This window comes from Pogona vitticeps, chromosome 1 (genome assembly GCF_051106095.1).
Source record: "Pogona vitticeps strain Pit_001003342236 chromosome 1, PviZW2.1, whole genome shotgun sequence".
NCBI lineage: Eukaryota > Metazoa > Chordata > Lepidosauria > Squamata > Agamidae > Pogona > Pogona vitticeps.
The window spans coordinates 346658194-346680403 of NC_135783.1; the positions used below are offsets into that span (position 1 = coordinate 346658194).

Sequence of the window (22210 nt, forward strand, 5' to 3'; positions counted from 1 at the left end):
TTTTCCCTTTTCTGACCATCGGCATTTTCTCACTCCTGACTCTCCTGCCCGAATCTGTTGCATTGCAAACCCGCCAACTCTTCCCCATCAGGACCTTTCCTTGCCACTGGGAAATAATTGCTCTTTCTTTTCCTACCGTTATCCCCGGTGGTTGATAACCAAGAGCCAAGGAGGCGAGCAAAGAAGACAAGAGAGGAACTTAACGTTTATAAACACTTCCCTCTCCCCCCCCCCCAAACAATAAATCAAGGCCGTTGCTTTATTTCGACTTTTTTGGATAGGCAAAAGAGCAGCTGATCTGGAAGGGGGAGGGAGGAAGCCACTCTCCCATGCACACTGTTTATTGCTGAAGGTTGCCAAAGCTTGTTGAATTAAGAGTTTATAAAAGCAAAGAAAGGGGTTGGCCGAAAGAGAAATTCCAGAAGATGTTAGCATCCTATTTTTATTAGGCCAAATTAGATTTTAATAATTAGAAGGCAGCGGGGGAGGCAGAGTTGCTAAATTTACACCTGAGAAGTGTCACCAAAGCTTCTTGGTGACACAATGATCCTGCAGCTGAATTGATCTGCTTGAAGGCTTGGCCATTAAGAAGGTTAGCAGTTCCATTTTCAGGCTGTGAAAAGATTTCTGGATAGGTGGAGACATTCTAAGGTTTGGGCTCCTGTGTAAAGAGAAAACCATCAGTTGTACAATCTAAACTGTTTCCAGCAGACCCAGTCTTAGGCACACCTGACTTAGCTGTGAGATCTTCTGAACTCATTGGCGTTTAATAAACAGAAGAACTGTGCTGTTCTAGTGGTTTTGTGTAGAGAATTTCATGTTAGCTATGGACCCCCAAGTAATATCCTTGTTTGTTGTGTGTAGAACTTCCTATACATGTTATTCGACTCTTTTTGTACCAATTAGATATAAATAACTGTAATTTTTCCTTGGAGACTTCACATATTCAGGATATATGTAACATTTAAATTGATAACTGTAATAATGATGCAGTCATTCATCTTTTCATCTAGGCTGTGTAATTCAGTGAACAATGCAGCAATAGCCATGAGACTGATGAATTGATGAAATAAGGATTGTTGTAGATAAAGCTTTTTTACTGTTGAATATCAAGGGCCCATGTGATTCTTTGCAGAGGCTGAGGCTAGCTTTTGTGCATGCCATTATGGGTTTCCCAGGTGTTAAATTCAGGCAAATTCCAATTGCCAATTTTTAAAAAGTCTTCATTAATGTTCAAATACAAAGTTCCATTTTTAGACCAACATATGGCAGGAAGTGTTTAAATTGGCAGGAAAAAAATGAAACCAGCAGTCTTTTACCATTGGAGAATTATATTTTGTTCTCTAAAGATCTATAAAGATGGTTAACAATAGGTATGGTTAAATATGTCTTGAACTAATTATCTGGGACTATTCAAAGTTTTTAATCTTGCTATTATGTTTATTACTATTTTAAAACACGACATGTGGAAAAGCTGTGTTTAATATTCAAAAATTCAAACTTAGTCCTTTCCTTAGCTCCCTGTCTCTACTTTTAAGAAGGACAGACTATTAGACAAGGAACATCACATATAACATAGAAGAAAGTAGACTGGCTAATCATTTAGAGAACACTTTCAGTTCTAAGAGTTGTTTGTTAGAAGAACACATTTCTTTGTGAATTTATGGGATTTTTCCAGGGGGGTTAAAAAGGATGGCTACAGAGAGGTGACCTAGCTTTAGGGTCTGTTGTCTTAGGACAAGGAATTGGACCAACTGTTTGCTACACAGTATTTTTCCCAGCTTCTGTAATTTTGAAAGCAAGAAAGAAATAAGTAATACGTTATTGAACATCATAGGCAGTTAGCATGATAATGATCTAATGAAATTCATTATTAAACTTGCTTTGCTTTACACCAAATGAGATAATGGTAAGCCTGTATAACAGTTGTTACATTATATATGTTTTTAACATTGTATTTTAGCAGTACCCAATTTTAGGAATAGCGAGAAGAGTTGCTTTAAACAAACTATGAATTTGCTTTCTTTACTAGTGGCAGGATAGCAGTGATCAATGAAACAGAAGTTTAAAATGCACCCCAAAAGGAAGATGTGAAAAAATAAGGGAGAATAAAAGACAATATTAACTGGGATGGTTGTGCATCTTGATATACATTGCAAGACTTTATTGCTTCCTATTGTCGAGGGATACATGTGTGATCAGTGTAGTAGTTACATGTGAAGTAGCTTGACAAGAATTAAACTAGGATGCTAGGCTTTACTAACTTGTGCTTATCCTATCAACACATGTCTTTAATTATGCACATAAGGTGATTTTTTTTTTGGGTAATATAGTCTTTAAGGGAGGAGCAAAGTGTCCAAAATGGATTTTTTTTAAAAAAATGGTGATACTAAATAATATTTATTCCTTTCAGTAGGGATATGTCCTCAGCACCAACCACTCCTCCATCAGTGGATAAAGTAGACGGATTTTCTCGGAAGTCCGTCAGAAAAGCCAGGCAGAAGAGGTCGCAAAGTTCCTCCCAGTTTCGGTCTCAGGGAAAGCCTATTGAGTTAACTCCACTGCCTCTGCTAAAAGGTAAGGCTGGGTACCATTCTTAACAGTTGAAAACATTTACATTGTAAGTTAGTTTTGGCATCGAATTCAGGAGATCATTTCTGTATGTTGAAGTAGGGCTTTCATTTATTTAATTCATTTATATACTGCTATATTTATGGAGCACTTTTCTGGGTGCTACACATTAAAATAAATCGCAGTGGCAGTGACAAAATGAAAGAATAAAGAAACCCAACAAAATTAAGTAGCTTCAAATCACACACAGCGTGAAGTATAGATGTTGAAAGCTACAGGACACGAGGCAAAAGAAAATTCAGTTCAGGTTGCATTGTAGGGCAGCGTCTTCAGCAAGCTCTTAAAAGTAGGAAGGGAGGGGCCAGGCTCAGTTCAAGTGGGAGCTGGTTCCACAAAGCTGGTGCAGCTGCTGAGAAGGCCCAGTTTTTCATAGATGATATTCTGGCCTCCTTTGGGGTGGTTACCCAGAGGAACATTGCCTGGAAGGATATGATATTAAAATGTACAGATTACCTGTTTTTTAAAGTATGCACTGCACGTGCAAGTTCTGTGGATGCTTTATGGTGAAAAAAAGTACAAATACCGAAGGTCTACTCTGCTGCTGGCTACATAGCTGCAGATTTATTAGGAAGTGCAGGTTTTCTTAATTAGTGGTTAATTACCCAGAGTCCTTTTTGAAGTATTAAAACATTTGGTGCTTGAATATGCAACTGGAATAGTGATTGCCAAACTTGAGTCCCCAGATTTTATGTCTGACAACATCTGGGTCTGCTACTCTTAGCTGCTTTTTAAACAAAATTTAGGCAAGTTGAAAGAGGTATGGAAAACGTGTTATTCTTGACTAATGCTGTGTATCATGCTGAGAGACTTAATTGGAGCATGCTTGCTTCTCTGCACCCTGAAAGAATATTGCCAGGATTTTACAAGTTAAAATATCTAATGAGTTTCTTTGTTTAGAGTTAGTACAATCTCACTTGTGATCATTCATTGATTCTCATGTGAAAAACTGGTGAGACACACACTTGACATTTGATACCTCACAGGATCAATTTCCAACAGCTAGAAAGTTAAGATTATAGTTGATATGGACAAAGTAGGAGCTAAACAGTTGGGGAAGCAGTTGTGGACAACAGGGATGAAGGCAAAGAATGACCCAGTGAAGGGGTAACCTAGCCCTAGTATGTTCTTTTAGCGATGAGTTGCTCAAACTGAGGTTGGCAGGCCTTCATGCTGCCCATCAGAAATTGGAATATAGCTGGCTCTCTTATATCTGACACTTAAGCCTTGAAGGATCTTGGCACAGTTCTAAAGTTTCCTGGTGTGATGAGCTGTAGGGTTTGGGGAATTGTTCCAGCAGGATTTCATCAGTGCCTGACCCAAGACATGGTTAGCCTTGGCTCTGTGTCCCATCTTATGACTTCTGTTTTCTGTCTCCCCTCCCCCTTAGGATATTGTTTCTAAACATTCTGGGTGCAAACACTTTTTCATTTGAGGTTTTAACATTCCTAAGACCCTGAAATTCACCATGTGGGCATTGCTGCTGTAGCACTATAAAAGTTGTATGTTCATTATGCTGAAATACCTGACTTCTGAATATTTATATTTGGCATTGTGGCATTTCAGTAGACATATTGATTGAATATTTGAATACTAAGAGCTTCTAAAAAGCTGATTTTCCCAAAACTGCATTTAAAAGCTATGTGGGAAAAGCTTGCCAATGGACAGGTCAAGTAACGGTTAAGTGTTTTAAGGTTTTAATCAGAGAATTGTAATAGAGAAAAAGTGCTAATTAGAAAGCCTCTAGCTGTTTATTATATTATAAAGCAACATTCAAAGCCACTGCAACCAGATATTATTTATAGTGTTCTATAGATCTTACAGATGGGATCTTTTGCATGCAAATCATGCCACTTCTGACTGAGCTGCACATCCTCATTATGCAGTGATATATGAATACTACTTTAAGTGATCTAACAAGTCTTTTTAATTTCTACATAGGAAATACTTTGTGCAGTTAGCATATATAATCTAAACAGTTAACAAGTTCATTTCAAGCAGTTAAAAGCAAAAATCAAAAATAACACACTTAACTCATTTGTTACATTTAAAGGATTAACACATCCATACAGCACGAAGGTGCAGGTGAAAAGCTTCCTTTTCATAAAAGAAAAACAAAGTGTATATTTGTATGTTGACCTTAGTTATTGAATGACACTGTGATACACTGTAGTTAGAAAGGAAGGCTGCCATTTACAGAGAGGCATTTTGAGTTCATGGAATATTTGGAGTTCATGGAGAAGAATTGACCAGGAAATTAATTGATCACCTTCCCAGATCTACAAAGAAAATTCCTCAAACTCTGATGCTGGTTTCTGAGAATGTAAAATATTTGTAGCTTTTCATCAGAGTTTTCATTCCAGAAGAAAACCTGATACTTGAAATTAGAAATCATCCCGTGTTTGGCGTATTGTACTTTTCCTCTTTTTCTAGTAGGCTTTTAGAAAATTATATTTTACATTTAGTAATTTGTAATCTGAAATAGTATATGTAAATGTTTGTGTCTGTGTTGCTAAAGTGATATTTGGGGGGGAGTGGATATTTAAAGTATTACAAGGTTAATTGGATGACTTGAATTGTGAGCACTGCAGTTTGATAAAATATTTGAAAGATTAACTAGAACAGCTCAAGTTATTCCTCAAGCTTGCTGTTTATATATTTGCTCAAGTATATTGTTCATCTGCAGTAGGCCTGTGTTCAAGATAACTGCTTTTGGTCATGTAATATGTATACTGAGCATTATGTGGTATGTAATTTTTCAGATCTCTAAAATGGAGAAACTCATCATTCAGCTGCTGGACTAAGAATGTTTCAGATGTCTTAATGGTAGCACTAGACTGCATAAGGGAAATATTTAATAATGGTGTTTAGTATTTCTTGAATGTACAGCATGATGAGATTTGAGCTGGGGAACTTGCTGACGCAGTTTGGTTTAAGTGTCCTTTTTATGATGATGTGCTCTAAAGAAAGTGAAATTGAAAACTACAGTTGTGGAGACATAAAGCAAGTGGAAATGACTGTATGAATGCATTGTTCTCAGGTATTTAAAATTACATGTTATGACTCCCCTTCACTTGATTCCAGTTGGGACATAACTTGCCTAGCTTGTTAAACTGTAGTTTGTTCAACTGAGATTGAGTTTTGAACCTATGTGTCTCCTCCTAACACTTTCATTTGCATTCTTGGTTCAGAACTCTCATCACACATGGCTTAACTACAGTTTTAAAATTTTATTTATTTAAAATATTTTTGTTCCTCCTTTCTCCTAAAAAGGACCCAAGGGGACTTATATCATTCAAAACACAGTATTAAAAACTAAAAACAGTAAATTAACAGTACATCATTTCTTTCATTAGCTATTAGTTCAATTCTTAAAACCATATTTTAAAAAAACCTTGCATGCCATTTGTGATAGCCTATGTTTCTCTTTTACCATAGTCTCTCGAGACTGAAGGATGCCTAATCTAAATCTAAATGTTTCTCTTTCTGTATTTTAGTAGACTTGGTTTTTATTGTTGTCATTGCTGTTTTTTTTTCTCTAGGTGAGAATGCCAAGCAGTGTACTCAATGGAAAAATGTTTAAAAATAGTTTAACTCAGCTATTCTCAGTGGGGGCCCAGAGACATTTGAAGGGGGCCACAGTTCTTGGGAACACTTTTTTACACACCATCTAATAAGGTTCATTATGCGACTTATACAATCCTGATTCGGCCCATATTTCTTTCAGGTTTTTATGGCTGTGGCCAAAATGGGTTGCTGAATGTCTTTATATCTAGAACTGTGTGAATGGGGAACTTCTAGAAGACAACAGCTTGTAGATGAATGTGTGAACTTGCACTATTATGCTCAAAGTCTGCAGCAGATGCAGAAATGCTACCATTTATATTTAGGTCTCTACTGTGCTGCTTTGCATGACACAGTGTGGTTTTATAAGTTCTGCTGTTGCTAAATAGACATATTTTCTTATGTTAGGAGATAGATTAGTAATCAAGCATGTTTCTCTGAACTTTGTTGATATTCTTTGATTTGTGTGCATTTGGCAGTAAAAAGTCATCACATTGAAGTTCTCATATACACTTCTCATAATTACAATCTCAGATGATTTTGAAGTAAAAGGTTTGCTTAGCATATATGGTAAAATATTTTTAATCCTAAATAATTTGGTCTGAGAGGATAAATAGATTTTCCTTGTTACTCATATGTAATGTTCTACAACATTGATTCCCAACCTTGGGTAACCCAGGTGTTCTTAGACTGCCACTCCCAAAAATCGCAGCCATCATAGCTGGTGATGAAGGCTTCTGGGAATTGCAGTCCAAGAACACCTGGGTTACCCAAGGTTGGGAATCCTTTTCTTGAAGGTAAAAGACAAATCACTATATATAAAATAATTGATGTGTAAAAACACGTTAACAAGCCATCAGTCTTGTTTCATAAGTACATTTTTGTGTATTTGATTTATGATGTAGTAAAATCAGCTTCCAACAAAATTTGGGTTACAGTTCTGTGGTTATGTAAGGTAGGTCTAATGGAATTAGAATGCAGATTTCCTTCAAGTAAAACTATGATGAAAGGAATTTTTTAAATTGTATCTGAAGGAAGAGGATTAGGGAATAACTTTTGTCAATTTTTTCCTGGTTTGAGAAAAATCTTGAGTATGAGAATTTGTAAGAAGAGGTGTGCAGGGTGGGGTTGTGGCCACAGAGGCAGTGGCAGGGGAACACACAGTTGGTTCCACAGATGGAAAGAATGGTTTTATCCATGGAAGGGAGTCTGGATCCAGCTGGTTGGAACTCATCTTGTAAGAAGACACGTATAGGATTGGGGCAGACCATAAAGCCTGCATTTACTAGTTTAGTACTGTACTTGTGTTAATCTTAATGGCGAAGAATTTAATTCAGGAAATCTTTGGCTTCAGATGTTGCTGTATAACACCCCCTCCATGTCAACAAACATTGGTTTTACAGATTTGGGCTAGTGATCATTGGTTATTCTAGAGCCATTGCACTTCTAGTCTGAAGAGAGAAAAATTGAAACAAAAATGTATTTTTTGTGGAGGAGTGTTCTCATGTTTTTATTCTCAGATAGATTTCGTCATAAACTTACTATGACAATATTAGTATGAAATGCTATAATTTCCTAGTACTATTAGCATATACCGTGTTTCCCCGAAAATAAGACAAGGTCTTATATTAAGTTTTGGTCAAAAAAACTCATTAGGGCTTATTTTCAGGGGATGTTTTATTTTACAATCATGTCATCTTCTGGTTGCTGCACAATGGTGGAGAGCGGGGTTTAACTTAACTTATTTTGGGGGTAGGGGTTATATTAGGAGCATCCTGAAAAATCATACTAGGGCTTATTTTTGGTGAAACAGGGTAATTTAGCATTGAATACTTTATGTTATAGTAACAAACAAGAATCTGTGTACTTCACATGGGCATTGTCTGAAATATGCTTGAATATGGATTGAAAGATGCATGGACAATATGTGAAAAGAAAAGGGTAGTAACTTAGCCCAAGAGTTGCTGCTTGAAATGAGCAGGATTTGGGGACTTTTGGAAGCGTAAAAAGCAGAGGTTCAGGCATCATGGAAGAAAACATAGGGTGGCCAGGTTGCAGCAGGTCTGTGGCATTGTCAAATTTTGGTGTCTCAGAAATGACCCATTATCCCCCCCCCCAAAAAAAGCCATGGTTAGCATGCCAGATTGAGCTTCATCACAATTTAAGTTTCTGCAATTATTAGATTTCTAGTAATAGGGTTTTTTTTCCCACCTCTTACCAAGTGAAGTGTAGTTGTGATATAATTAAAGTAAAATTTTAAATAGCTTAGATTGTTTTAGATAATTTAAATAATTTTAGTTGATTTATGCCATTTTAAGTGACTTTTGTTCTACTCTGCACTGAGCTCTTGTGTTACAGGGTGGAATGCAAATGTTGCAATTAACTATTTTTTAATGATGGGGAGCAAGTAGTACATTGCAAAAAGCAAAGCGTGCTGCTTATATACCGCCCCATAGTGCTTCAAGCACTCTCTGGGCGGTTTACAAGTTAATTATGCAGGCTACACATTGCCCCCCCCCCCCCCCCGCGAGCTGGGTACTCATTTTACCAACCTGAGAAGGATAGAAGGCTGAGTCAACCTTGAGCCGGCTAGCTGGGATGGAATCCTGGGTCGTGAGCACAGTTTTGGCTGCAAGTACAGCGGTTTAACCACTGCACCACGAGGCTCTCGTGTGGTGTAATGAGAGAATTATTATGTGAATGGTTGTGACCAAGATTGAATGAGTCTCTGGGTGCCAGACCAAGGGGACCACAGGTTTCATGAGCAGGGAGTACTCAGAAGCACAGTATTCAGTGCAACTTTATAGATAACTTGAACAGAAGACCCAGTTTATTAAGGAGAAGCTAAATGCATAATTGAAATATTCGATAACAGCACTCATTGACTTTTTAAGGCTGTGATTCTCTCCCTAAGTGACTTGTACACTTACAATTTTTGGTAATAATTTGCTCCTTAATGTTAGCATGTTAGTTTCAATATGGATCTGCACAGGTGCAGACTTTTGACCTCCTGCCAGAACTTTATTGATTTAGATGGAGCCCTAGATAATTAAAGAGCTAATAATTGCATTATAGGCAGGAATTATCGTGTGATCTAAGGACTTCATCTGTCAAAAATAAATTATTGAACCGGCAGATTCATCCCTATTTTAATCTTGTACTGCATAAACGGTCTATAAATTGTTTAAGGATACTGTCTTGTCGAAAATCTTATGCTTCTATGAAACTGAACATGCAAAGTATTTTGCATATTGTGTTTTTTAAACTCTTTCATAAAGACACTGAGCAGATTATCCAGAGGTTTGTACCAAAGTATCAACAGTAGTGCACAGTAAGAGCTATGGGGGCAAAATTCCTAGCTTCATATATATGGTGATAGGATGTGAGTAAATTATGACTGACCAGGTAGGATACCTTGGGTTTATGGTGGATACCATGATGAAAATCTCAACATGGCATGTATGTGTTGTAACAAATTCAGGTTCTATAGGGGAGATCACTGGGAAGAGAATCTGCAGTAAACCTGCAGTGTCATAAGGTTTTCATACAGGTCTCAATTGTGACCATACAGTACTTGGAATACTGTACACTTCTTTCAGTGAAACTAAATAATGGGAGATTCAAGAACAGCAGAATGAAGTACTTTACAGTCACAGTGCATTCTGTCACAGCACTCAACAGCAAATGCTGTTGGTGACTTCCAGCTTGTGGCAGTTCCCAAGTGAAATTTGCACCGAAAGAGTTACACTGACATAATTTTGATGTTTATTCTATGATACAGTGGGTTTTTTTGTTTGTTTGTTTTGCCACTATGCTATCAAATTAGGCTGTGAGATCTCTGAGATTAACAAAAGTGACGGGAAGGCCATGTGGTTATGGACAGTATGTTACCTGTTCCTTGGTTGCTGGTCATTTCCAGATTAAGTGGAAAGTACTGCTTTTAACCTTTAAAGCCCGAAGTAACTTGAGACTTGGACACTCTGCACCACTGGTGAAAACTACTATTGCAAAATGCACTAAAGTGAAAGACCACATCTTCTTCAAACCAACAAAGGTTTTGCAAAACATTTTGAGGTTTCAGAATTCCAGAGAAGGTATTCTCAACTCTGGCTGATCTCCTGAAATTGGGTGAATGAAGACTGCCTCATTTGATTATATTAGTTGTGAAGCAGGGGATGCTAATAGGAGAAAATGCATTCGCTCCCTCAGATGCTCTGGGCTTAGTGCTTTATAGTAATGGCTCATTGATAATTGCTTTTACTTTGAGGGCTATTTCTCGCATTACATTTCCTTAATGTATTATTTGCATAAAGAAATTTGCAAGTCTGTTAACGGTTACATTTAGATAATGAACTGCATAATTTAAATAGTGTTGTGGGGAAGATAATTTGTTTGTTGAGAGTTTATTCTCCACCTGTTTCAATGACTGCAGTGACAATGAAATAGGAAAAAAAACCTTTTCAGTTTCACCCTGCACTTTAAAATTATTTAAAGCTTTAAAGCTTATTGTTATTTCCTCCCATTGGTAGTTTAAATCTGTTTAAATGAAAAGTCTGAAGAAGTCCCACACTCAAATATTTTAAAAAAAACCTTTCAGACCTTTTATCAGAGGGAACTGGAATTTATCTCAGTAGGTATCACTTCACAATTAACAAATCTCATCTGCTCTTTAAAAAACTTTTTTTTGATGTAATTAGGAGAGATTGTTCTAAAACGCTTGGAATTTCATACGGATTACTTTGCATCTTCTGCTAATGATGATCTTATTGTTCACCCCAATTCTGTCTTGTTTATAACTTTAAGTAACATTTATTCCAAGTAGAATATGGAGAGGTTCATTTGTTGCCATTTCCTGTTCTCTTAACCAGTTAATGATTTGTATGAGAATTTGTCTTTTTCTGTGATTGCTAAATTTTGTAGATGGCTTTGATGAAGGAATTTGACAAGAGCCATTTGAAAAATGAAATATATGCTGTTTACTTCTCAACCTCACGCATGTCTCTGATAAGTCTGGAAGGCTGGTGAAGCAGGACTTTACATTCCAGAAACCATATTGATCCCTTGGTCTTAATAATGCTTTCCAGCAATTTAATTGGGTGGATAGCATTTGCAATTCTCCTAGATTCATCTGGATTCTTTTAAAAATAATCAGTGTTAAATTGGTTAAATTCCAGTGCTTTCTGATAAGGAGTTTAATTTATGTTTCAATTAAAAGAACAACATATTTCAGTTAAAAGATCAGCAGTTTCATATTTGTGTTTCAGAACTCCTGGGTGAGTGCCATCTAGTCTGGTGACTTACTGCTTTTTAATTTTTCAGTCATTTCTGAAACTTGATTGTTTGGCACCTCTGTTTAAGGTTCCAAAATATCTATAGTTCATGAAATGAATTCCCTGAAAACAGTGATTCAGAAATCTCTCTGAAATATTTTGCAGTAAATACCTGTACATAAGATAATTAATTTAACTTGTCTTTTCTTTCAACATTCCTTTTTAAAGGAATGAGAAAGAGCCTTGTGGTGCAGTGGTTAAACCGCTGTATTGCAGCCAAAAACTGTACTCACAACCTGGGGTTCAATCCCAGGTAGCCGGCTCAAGGTCGACTCAGCCTTCTATCCTTCCGAGGTTGGTAAAATGAGTACCTAGCTCGCTTGGGGGGGGCAATGTGTAGCCTGCATAATTAATTTGTAAACCGCCCAGAGAGTGCTTGAAGCACTATGGGGTGGTACATAAGCAGCACACTTTGCTTTTTTTGGGGGGGGGGTGTCACCAGAGAAATCTTTAATTAATAGTGATACATCTAACAATGGGATCCCACCCAATTTCAGTGAGACCTTTCCATGTAGTTAGCACTACAACAGAGATGGGGTTTCTCCATGCTGCAGCCAAATAAATTTCATTAGCTCATGTTACTCTAAACAAGGGGACCACCACCCCAAGCTGGATTGTATGGACCAAAGCACTCTGTGTGGGACCACCTTTCAGATAGTGTCATCCTGAACTGGATTGTTCTCCTTATCTGGTGATCTTTAAAATTTTTTAAATCTTTTATTATTTTGGGCAGAGGGTTATAGTCACAAAGTAAGAACATAGATGACTACTGCTGTTCCTAGTTATAGATGAATCAGAGACTGAAAATGATTCTCTCAATAAGCTGTTTCTCTATCAGGTTAATAATGGCATCTGATTAGCATATTCATCGCCTGATACACAGCTATGAAACTGGATATATGTGTGCTTGGTATTCTGGTACATGCTGAGTTTTGTCCTTGTGATCCGATGAAAATATTTAACTGGTGCTACCACTGTTTACTCTTGATGTTTAAGCATAATTGTTTGGGCAGTTATGATGTCAGGAATGAAATATACAGTTTGGAAAGAGCAATTTGTTACCTTAAACATATATGAGGACATTTTAGTGATAGCGATTGAACATTGTAACATTTTGATTCATGCTATCATGTTCTTTTGACAGCTAGAATTTATGATTATGCCATTATTTATCTTCCGTTTTGTTTTTTTCCACTTTCTTCTAGTACCTCTTATAATTTTTCTTCCTGTTTCTCATAATGTTTGCTATTTAGGCCTTCAGATGTTCTTGCACTGCATTAATTGACTGTAGCCACTGATGCATGGGATATTTTTTAAAGCTTTGAGTGATCATCTTTTTAAAGCTTTGAGTGGCGTCTCTCTTCTCAGCATTGTAGGGAAGCTGCTGGCCGTGTTGTGCTGAAGAGACTCCAGGTGCTTGCAGACAGAGTCTATCCAGAATCACAATGTGGATTTTGAGCTAATAGATCCACCACTGACATGGCATTCTCCCTCAGACAGTTGCAGGAGAAATGTAGGGAACAACAACAGCCACTCTTAGTGGGCTTCATAGAGCTCACAAAGGCCTTTGATTTGGTTAGCAGGGATGGCCTTTTTAAAATCCTTCCCAAGATTAGATGTCCACCTCGACTCCTTAACATCATCATGTCCTTTCATGAGGAAATGAAGGGCACTATAGTTTTTGATGACTCAACATCAGATCCCTTTGACATCTGAAGTGGAGTGAAACAGGGCTGAGTCCTCACACTGGCCCTGTTTGGGATCTTTTTTGCTGTCATGCTGAAGCACGCCTTTGGAACTGCAACAGAAGGTGTCTACCTCCGTACTGTACTAGATCAGATGGAAAACTCTTTAATCTCTCTAGATTGAGAGCGAAGACCAAAGTCCAACTGAAATGCATGCGGACTTCCTCAGTTGATGCAGCTGTTGTTGCCCACTCTGCTGAAGACCTCTAACAACTCATGAATCGATTTAGCAAGGCCTGCCAAGACTTTGAATTAACAATCAGCCTGAAGAAAACACAAGTCATGGGCCAGGGCGTGGACTCACCTCTCTCTATTACCATCTCCACACAAGAATTGGAGGTTGTTCATGACTTTGTGTACCTTGGCTCAATGATCTCTGACACTCTCTCCCTCAATGTTGAGCTGGATAAACGCATTGGCAAAGCAGCTACCACGTTCTCTAGACTCACAAAGAGAGTATGGCTTAATAAGAAAATCCTGTATCCTGAGCACACTCCTGTACTTCAGTAAGTTCTGGACCCTTCGTGCAGGGCAGGAGAGGAAGCTGAACACATTCCATAAGCGTTGTCTCTGACACATTTTTGGTATCACCAAAATGGACAAAGTTTCAAATAGAATAGTCCTAGAACAAGCTGGAATTTTTAGAATATATATATTACTGAAAGAGCGACATCTACGTTGGCTTGGGCATGTCGTGATAATGGCTGATGGTCGGACTCCAAAAGATCTCCTGTATGGAGAATGAATGCAGGGAAAGAGCCCCAGAGGGAGACCACAGCTACGATACAAGGATATCTGCAAGCGGGATCTGAAGGTCTTAGGAATGGACCTCAACAGATGGGAAATCTTGACATCTGACCTTCCGCTACTACCTGTCATATTTGTAATAATCTTCGATCTTCAACTAGTGCATGCTCATTAATTTCCGTGTTTTTCAATTCAATTTTCAAATCATTTTAGGTCTAGTCTGTTATTCCAGCTGAGTATCTAATTATTAGAACTGCCCATATATTTTTGGCTTTGATTGTATTTCCACCATTTAATTTTGATTTTAAAATTTTCTGCAGTCTTTTAACGTATTCCATTTGTATCAGATCTTTGACTTTTGTATTCACAAAAGGATCTGCTTCTAGTATTCCAAAGCATTTATAATTATTATCACTTGATAATGATTTTATGACATTACCATTTTAAAGCTCTTTTTGTCTGGTTTTTGGATCTTACTATGTTATATAGAGAAGAAAACTGAACATTTGTCACATCCAAATTCATCTGATTATCTTTGCTAAATATTCACACTGTATTTTGCAGTGATTCTGTCTTTATGGGGCTTACCATCCAGATTATGATGGTGATTGTGGAACAAGCTACAATTTGCCAAGCATTGTCCCTTCTTATCTTTAGAAAGATGATATCAACTGAACTCTTAAGAACAATTTTTAATGGTCTTGTACCTGAAAACCTATGAATTTTTTTCCAGTGTTTGCCATATTATTATTGGTTTAAGTAGTTAGGATATTAGACTGGGGTTAATTTCAATTTGATCATCTTCATTTAGCAGAAGATATTATCCTGCTTGTTTTTTATGTTTTGTTATTTGTCAATTATTCGTATGTTTAACTGTTGATCTTGTTATATGCTATTCTGGCTATTTGTGCTCCACATGAAGAGTGCCTGTGTACGGTGAGGTAGCACAAAAATAATTAAACAAAGCTTTTATGGAATTATGCTTCGATATTCTTGAAACATTTGAATCTTGTATTTTTGGGAAGAGGTTTGTTGATGTGTCCTCCTTTACTTAATAGATCAAGAAAGTTAGGAAGCAGATCAGTCACAAGACATGAACCATGCTGGAATGTGGAAAAGATCTTGGATATGTTATATGCTGCAGAATTCAGGGATTGCAGAACTAGGAGCGTTTGGAGGGTATAGCAAAACGAACCTACAAGGAGTGCTTAATGAGTGCAAGAGAAACTAATGCTCTTGTCTCTGGAATTGCCACTCAGCAATTTAGGAGACTTTCTCTAATCTCCTTTTGAGCTCTTGCTTAATATGTTACGGGACAGGCTTCTGGCATCAAAAACAAATGCCAGGAATGAGTCCTATTGTGAATGAAGCCTAGGTTGCATTTGTTTGCTGTGTGATCCAGCCAATGCAGGAGGGACCCTGACCTGTTCCCTAAGTGCATTGAAGGTTAGAGAGCACTCTGCTTCTTTGCATCAACTCCTGGCCTCCTGTGCTCTTTCTACCCAAGTCTCCTGTGCTGCTGCATTTTGGGCTGTATTATATACAGTTAGTCCTGTGGAACGGTTTGTGGTATTTCTATTTCTAGATTATTTTCAGAGACTGTTTGGTATTATCACATTCTGCTGGTGTGATAGGAAAAGTGTCTCATATAAGATATGGATGTATAAAGGACAACACACTGGGTAATTGATACTTGTGTGTGTATGTGTTTAGATATTTATATAGCTCCTGTAGATATAAAGCAGTTAAATTGCGTGGGTGGTGCTGTGTTTGTTTTTTCTTCAAGTTAACTGACAAATTTACGATTTGCAGTGAAGTCCATTCTGACTTATGGCAACCTCTTTTCAGGATTTTCTAAGTAGAGAATACTCAGGATGCCACCTTCTTCTGGTGGCATCCTGGGACTGTAGCTTGCCCAAGGCCACACAGACTGGCTTTTCTGGTATGCACAGTGAGGAATCAAACTCCCAAACTCTGGATCAGCAGCCATATATCTAAACTACTGAGCTATCTACCCAGCTACAATTGCATGCCATCAAATCAGTTCTGACTCATGGTGACCCTTTCCAGGGTTTTCTAGCTACAGAATACTCAGAAATGGTTTATGATTCCCTTCCTTTAGGGACATCCTTGGGACTGTGCAGCTTGCCCAAGACTACATAAGCTGGCTCTTCTCCCAGGAGGCACAATGGAGAATCAAACTCCCAGTCTCTGGCTCTGCAACCCTGTACCTAACCCACTGAGCTATCTAGCCAGCTGGATTGCTTGACTGATTGTTAAAAGTCTGACCCAGTCTCAGAACAATTTTGTGGCTATCTACTGAGAAGTACATTCCATTTACTGCACTGGGAATTAATCCCATGTCGGTATGACTTCAGCATCCAAAACTACCATTCATTATTAAAGAAGAAAATATATCTGTAATACAGATTGGACTGGAGGTGGCTGGAAAGCTCAGTAGTTTAGGTATCTGGCTGTGGAGCTAGAGTTTGGGTGTTCAATTGCCCACTGTGCTTCCAGAGAGAAGAGCCAGCCTTTGTAACCTTGGGCAAGCTGAACAGTCTTAGGGTGCCCCTCAAAAGGACAGCAGTGGTAAACCACTTCTGTATATTCTCTACCTAGAAAACCTCGAAAAGGGTTGCCATGAGTTGGAATTGACTTAATGACATGCTATTATTATTATTATTAAATGAGACTGGGACCTGCGGAAAAATGTTTGCATGGAGTGATCCTCTTTGTTTTTCCTATCCATCAGCTGTGTACTCTTTCATAATATTTCATTCCTCCTATCTGGTAACCCCAGATTTCCATTTCCCCCTTTCTCTAACTCTCAAACAGCATTGTATGCATGTTAGATTTCCTGAGACCTCAGTCAGGCTGGTTCTCATAGAATACTTGAAGGGTTGGAAGGGACCTTGGAGGTCTTCTAGTCTAACACCCCTGTCCAAGGCAGGAGACCTCATACCATCCTGGACAGATGACTGTCCAATATTTTCTTGAAAACCTCCAGCATTGGGTGGCAAGCTGTTCCACTGTTTAATGGTTCTCACCGTTAGGAAATTCCTCCTTATGTCCTGGTCGGATCTCCCTCTAACAAGTTTCCACCCATTGGTTCTTGTCCTGCCCTCAGGCACAATGGAGAATAAATTGATGCCCTCTTCCCTGTGGTAACCCTTCAGAGAATGGAAGACTGCTATCATGTCCCCCTTCAGTCTTCTCTTCGTTAAGCTAAACATACCCAGTTCTTTCAGTCGTTCTTCATAGGATTTAGCCTCCTGTCCTCTTATCATCTTTGTTGCTCTTCTCTGCACCCCTTCCAGGACTTCAGTGACTTCTTTGTATTGTGGTGACCAGAACTGGACACAGCACTCCAAGTGTGGCCTCATCAGCATGGTATAGAATGGTACTATTATTTCCTGTGATCTTGATGCTATCCTTCTGTTGATGCACCCTAGGACTGTGTTGGCTTTCTTGGCAGCTGCAGCACACTGCTCAATCATCCTTAGGTGGTGGTCCACCAGGACACCTAAATTCCTCTCACAGGTACTGTCTGTCATGGGTTTGGAGGGAAAGTTCCATCCTATGGGGAGTGGAAGGCGGGACATCAGGAGGAGGGGCTGTACTGTATATATATGTGAAGCCTGTGTGGTGAAGTGAGACGCTGGGATGTGACGAAGCAGCAGCTGGGAAGAAGAAGCTGGTGTGGGAGTCTGTGTGTCAGACAGGGTACTACTGTGTGTCAGAGTACCAACCTGATAGGTTCAGGTGTCTGTTGGTTAGCCAGAACTGATAGGTTCAGGGTCTGTGCTTCAAGTTGAGGGTTCTGTGTGAACCAAACTGTATGCATGTATGAATGAGAATAAGCCACGTTACTTTATCTTATTCACCTGATCATTTTATTTTCCCTGTGTGTGTTTTAAATAAACCTTATTCTTTTATTGGTTAAAAATCCATCCCTGGTCTGTGTGACTTCTTACAGGGAATGGTTGGTGGCAGCTTAGTTAACGTGTGGCAGATCCCAGTAGGTCTGGGTTTGTCACATTGATTGGTGTCCAGCGTGTGGGATACGACTGGTCCAGTTGTCCAGCGGTCCAGCAAAGCCTTGGCAAGTGTGCCCAGAGCAAGGGGGGTCTAGTCAGGGACAATCTGAGGCGCGTAGGTAATCTTCTAGGTGTACCTCACGGGGAGGTGCGCTAGTAGAAGAACGTGCCAACTGGGGAGACTAGATTAGGGTGCTCTGAGGCAGCCTGTTTTTGGCGGGAAAAAAGCTGAGGCAAAACTGTATAGTAGCAGTGATCTAGCCTGCCTGCTGAGAGGCCCAGCAGAGGGGGGTAGTCTCAAGCTCGCTACTGTTGCAAGTTAAGTGCTGAAGAACAGCAGCAATCTATAGAAAGCTGGTTCTGAGGCAAAAGAGAAAAAAAGTGGTCGTTTTATTTTGAGGCTTGACTTTTTAAAGCAGCCTGTTCTGAGGGGGGATTATGCCCTTGACTCGAAGCCAGATGGCAGAAATGGGTGAAGTGAAAGACCCCCAGGTTGACCAAGGTTCTGAGGATGAATTTGGCTCAGTGCAAGGTGACAGCACGGGAGAACAGAACCCAGAGCTCAGAAAATTGCTCATAGCCCAACAGCATGAACTGAGGATGAGGCAATTGGAAAAAGAAGAAAGATTAGAGAGAGAGAGAATGGAAATGGAGAGGGAATTGCAGAGAGAGAAAATGGCGTTTGAATTAAGAAAATTGGAACTGATGAACCAGAACAATAATAACAATAGGGATTCTGAGGGAGGCCAATTGTCTAAAGCTGACCTGAAGAAATTCCCTGTGTACCACAAGGGAGATTGTCCTGAGGTGTTCTTTTCCTTAGTGGAAAGAGCGTTTGTGGACTTCTCAGTGAGGGAAACTGAGAAGATGACCATCATGCGATCTTTAATCAGTGGTAGCCTGGCTGAGGTCTATGCCGAGATGCCTGAGGAACTGATGAAAGATTTTGCAGAGTTTAAAAAACTGGTGTTTGCAAGACATGGGATAAATGCGGAACAGCTGAGACAAAGATTTAGGTCAATCACCAAAAAGCCAGAGCAGACTTTTACCCAAGTGGGGGCCCAATTGGTGAGGCTGCTTGAGAAATGGCTATCTCAGGAGGGGACAGAGACCTTTCAACAGCTTAAAGATTTGATAGCGCTGGAACAGTTCTATTCAGTCCTGCATGGGGAATTGAAATTCCAGGTGAGGGAAAGGAAACCAAAATCTGTGGCAGAAGCCGCCGAGATTGCAGATTTTATTCACCAGATAAGAAAGCCCTTAGGTGAGGAGAAATCTGTAGGAAAACCCAAAGAAACCTACAGCAAGTACTCTCAGGGACCAGGGAAAAGCCAGCAAGGGGGAGGGGCCCATGGTGAAGGGAAGCCCTCAGACATGAAACTAAGACCTCAGATTTTGGAGGGAAAACCAAAACAAGATGAGAGAGAATCAAAATACACCAGAAAATGTTATTTCTGTCAGGGAAAGGGCCATCTAATCTCAGAGTGTGAGAAATTAAAGCAGCTAAAAGGAATGGTGCCTCAGGAGTCGAGTGGAACCAAGCCAAAAGCTGTGTTCTGTGTCCAGAAAGAGCAAGGCTCATTGTCACTGAGGGAGCCTGTTGCCATGGCTACTCAGTCTGGAACAGCTACATCTGCTGATCAGGCTGAGGAAAATGGTCCTCTTGTAGAGGTCAGGCGCTGCCTGCTGGTGAGAACAGATTCTCAGTTGTTTGAGACAGCAGGGGTGGACGTAGGAATACTTGACCGTCAGTATCGGGGGCTGCGGGACACTTGTTCCCAGGTGACCCTGTGCCATCCAGATATTATTCCTAGGGAGTATGTAATCCCAAATGAGAGCATGAAGGTGGCAGGGATTGAGGGGCAGGTAATCTCTCTGCCAATCGCGGAGGTACCTGTCAACTTTCAAGGCTGGAGGGGAGTTTGGCGGCTAGCGATTTCATCGACTCTGCCAGCAGCCGTGCTCGTGGGAAATGACCTGGCTGAACATGTGAAAAGGGTGCTAGTGATTACACGTTCACAAGCCACCACGGGGACAGTTCAAGGGGGTAATGATGAGCCAGAGACGGAAGCAGAGGGGAGTTCAGAAGCTGTGGTGGAAACCTTAACCACAGACAGCAGATTTGGACAAGAGCAAAAGGCAGACGCCACTCTCCAAAAGTGTTTTGAACAGGTGACTGACGCCCAGCTAACACCTGAAACCCCAGTGAGATTTCTGGAAAAAAAGGGGATTTTATATAGAGAGACCCTGAGGAATATCTCAAAAGGGGGAGATGGGATCAGAAGTCAGCTGGTGGTACCTGAAAAGTATCGCCCCATGATCTTACAAAGGGGGCACTCTGACATGTTTGCTGCACACTTAGGGGTGAACAAAACACAGCAGAGAATCACACAGAATTTTTACTGGCCTGACATAGGGAAGCAGATCAGGGAGTTCTGTAAACAATGTGATGTGTGTCAAAGGCAGGGGAATAGCCGCGACAGGACCAAAGCAAAGTTGTGCCCTTTGCCTGTGATTGACACTCCGTTCAAATGCATAGGGGTGGATATTGTGGGACCTTTGCCCAAGGCCACAAAGAGGGGGAACAGGTTCATTCTCACCATTGTGGACCATGCCACAAGGTACCCTGAAGCCATACCCTTGACTAACATTGAAACTAACACAGTGGCAGATGCCTTGGTGGGGTATATGTCCAGGATGGGATTTGCCTCAGAAATAATCACAGATTTGGGAGCATCGTTCACATCAAAGCTCATGAAACGCTTATGGCAAATCTGTGGAATTAAGCACAAGGAAACCACTGCCTATCATCCTGAAAGTAATGGGTTAACTGAGAAGTTCAATGGGACTCTAATGCGCATGATTAGGGCTTACTTGGCAGAGAATCCAAACAATTGGGACCAGAAGCTGCAATCCCTTTTGTTTGCTTATCGATCAGTGCCACAAGCCAGTACCGGGTTCAGTCCATTTGAACTTTTATTTGGGAGAAGGGTGAAAGGGCCCCTTGATTTGATCAAACAAAATTGGGAGCAGATCACCCAGGATGACCCACAAGACGTTGTGACATACATAGACACCTTAAGGAAAGACCTAAAGAGAAACCTAGAGCTAGCAGCAGAGACCCTGCAAGCTCAAAAGGTCAGAAAGAAAGATTGGTATGACCAGGAAGGCAGGGAGAGGCACTTTGACCCAGGGGAGGAAGTGCTTTGGCTTAGGCCCTGCAGAGAGAACAAACTGCAGCTGGGTAGCCCAGAAATAAAAGACTTGGGTCACATGGTAGGGGGAGGAGTGATAAAACCCCTGGAGGCCAAAATAGAAGCTGTTCGTGATTGGCCTAGACCCAACACCAAGAAAAAGGTCAAATCATTTCTTGGGTTGGTGGGCTACTACAGAAAGTTCATCCCGAGGTTTAGCGAGATTGCGGCTCCGCTGACCGATCTGACGAGGAAGAAGGCTGATGACCGCATCCCGTGGACCAGCGACTGTGAGGAGGCGTTCCAGAGGTTGAAGCAGGCGCTCATCAACTATCCTGTGCTGCGTGCTCCAGACTTCGACCGGGAGTTCATCATCTACACCGATGCGTCTAACAGCGGGGTAGGAGCAGTTCTTTGCCAGGAGGATGAGAATGGTGACCAGCATCCAGTGTCCTACCTGAGTAGGAAACTCCAGAAAGGTGAGAGACATTTGGCAACCGTGGAGAAGGAGTGTTTGGCCATAGTCTACGCGATCCAGAAGGCCAAGCCTTACATCTGGGGAAGACATTTTGTTCTGTGCACTGACCATTCACCACTGCAATGGTTAAAGACAATGAAAACCCACAATAGCAAACTTATGAGGTGGGCTTTAAACCTACAGGACTATGACTTTGAAGTGAAGGTGGTCAGAGGGTCAGTGAACTGTGTTGCTGACGCCTTGTCAAGAAGACCTGAAGATTGAAGACGGCGAAAGAACATGGACTATGTATATATATTGATGACAAAAGTTAAATGTACCTGTTTTTTGAATTTGGTTTGTATGAATAAAGGTAAATTGATGTAATGTATATGGTAAATGTTTAAATGCCTAATTGCTATGGTTAACTTAGAATGTAAGTATAAGTAAGTATGATATGGTATGTATAACTGTTTTTGTGTGTTTTATCCAGGTTGTTTTTTGG

The 22210-nt window shown here is 40.1% G+C and overlaps 1 protein-coding gene across 4 annotated transcripts in view; it reads left to right on the forward strand.

Moving 5' to 3' along the window:
- Positions 1-22210, forward strand: part of PPP2R5E (protein phosphatase 2 regulatory subunit B'epsilon) — a 98189-nt gene that overhangs the window by 518 nt on the left and 75461 nt on the right. For 3 of the 4 annotated variants that reach the window (XM_020809801.3, XM_072986795.2, XM_072986796.2), the window contains exon 2: positions 2414-2577. In XM_020809801.3, the coding sequence (XP_020665460.1) occupies positions 2421-2577 (157 nt within the window). In that variant the 5' untranslated portion in view covers positions 2414-2420. The remainder of the gene's footprint in view (positions 1-2413; positions 2578-22210) is intronic. The other variant, XM_020809802.3, reaches the window with a different exon arrangement.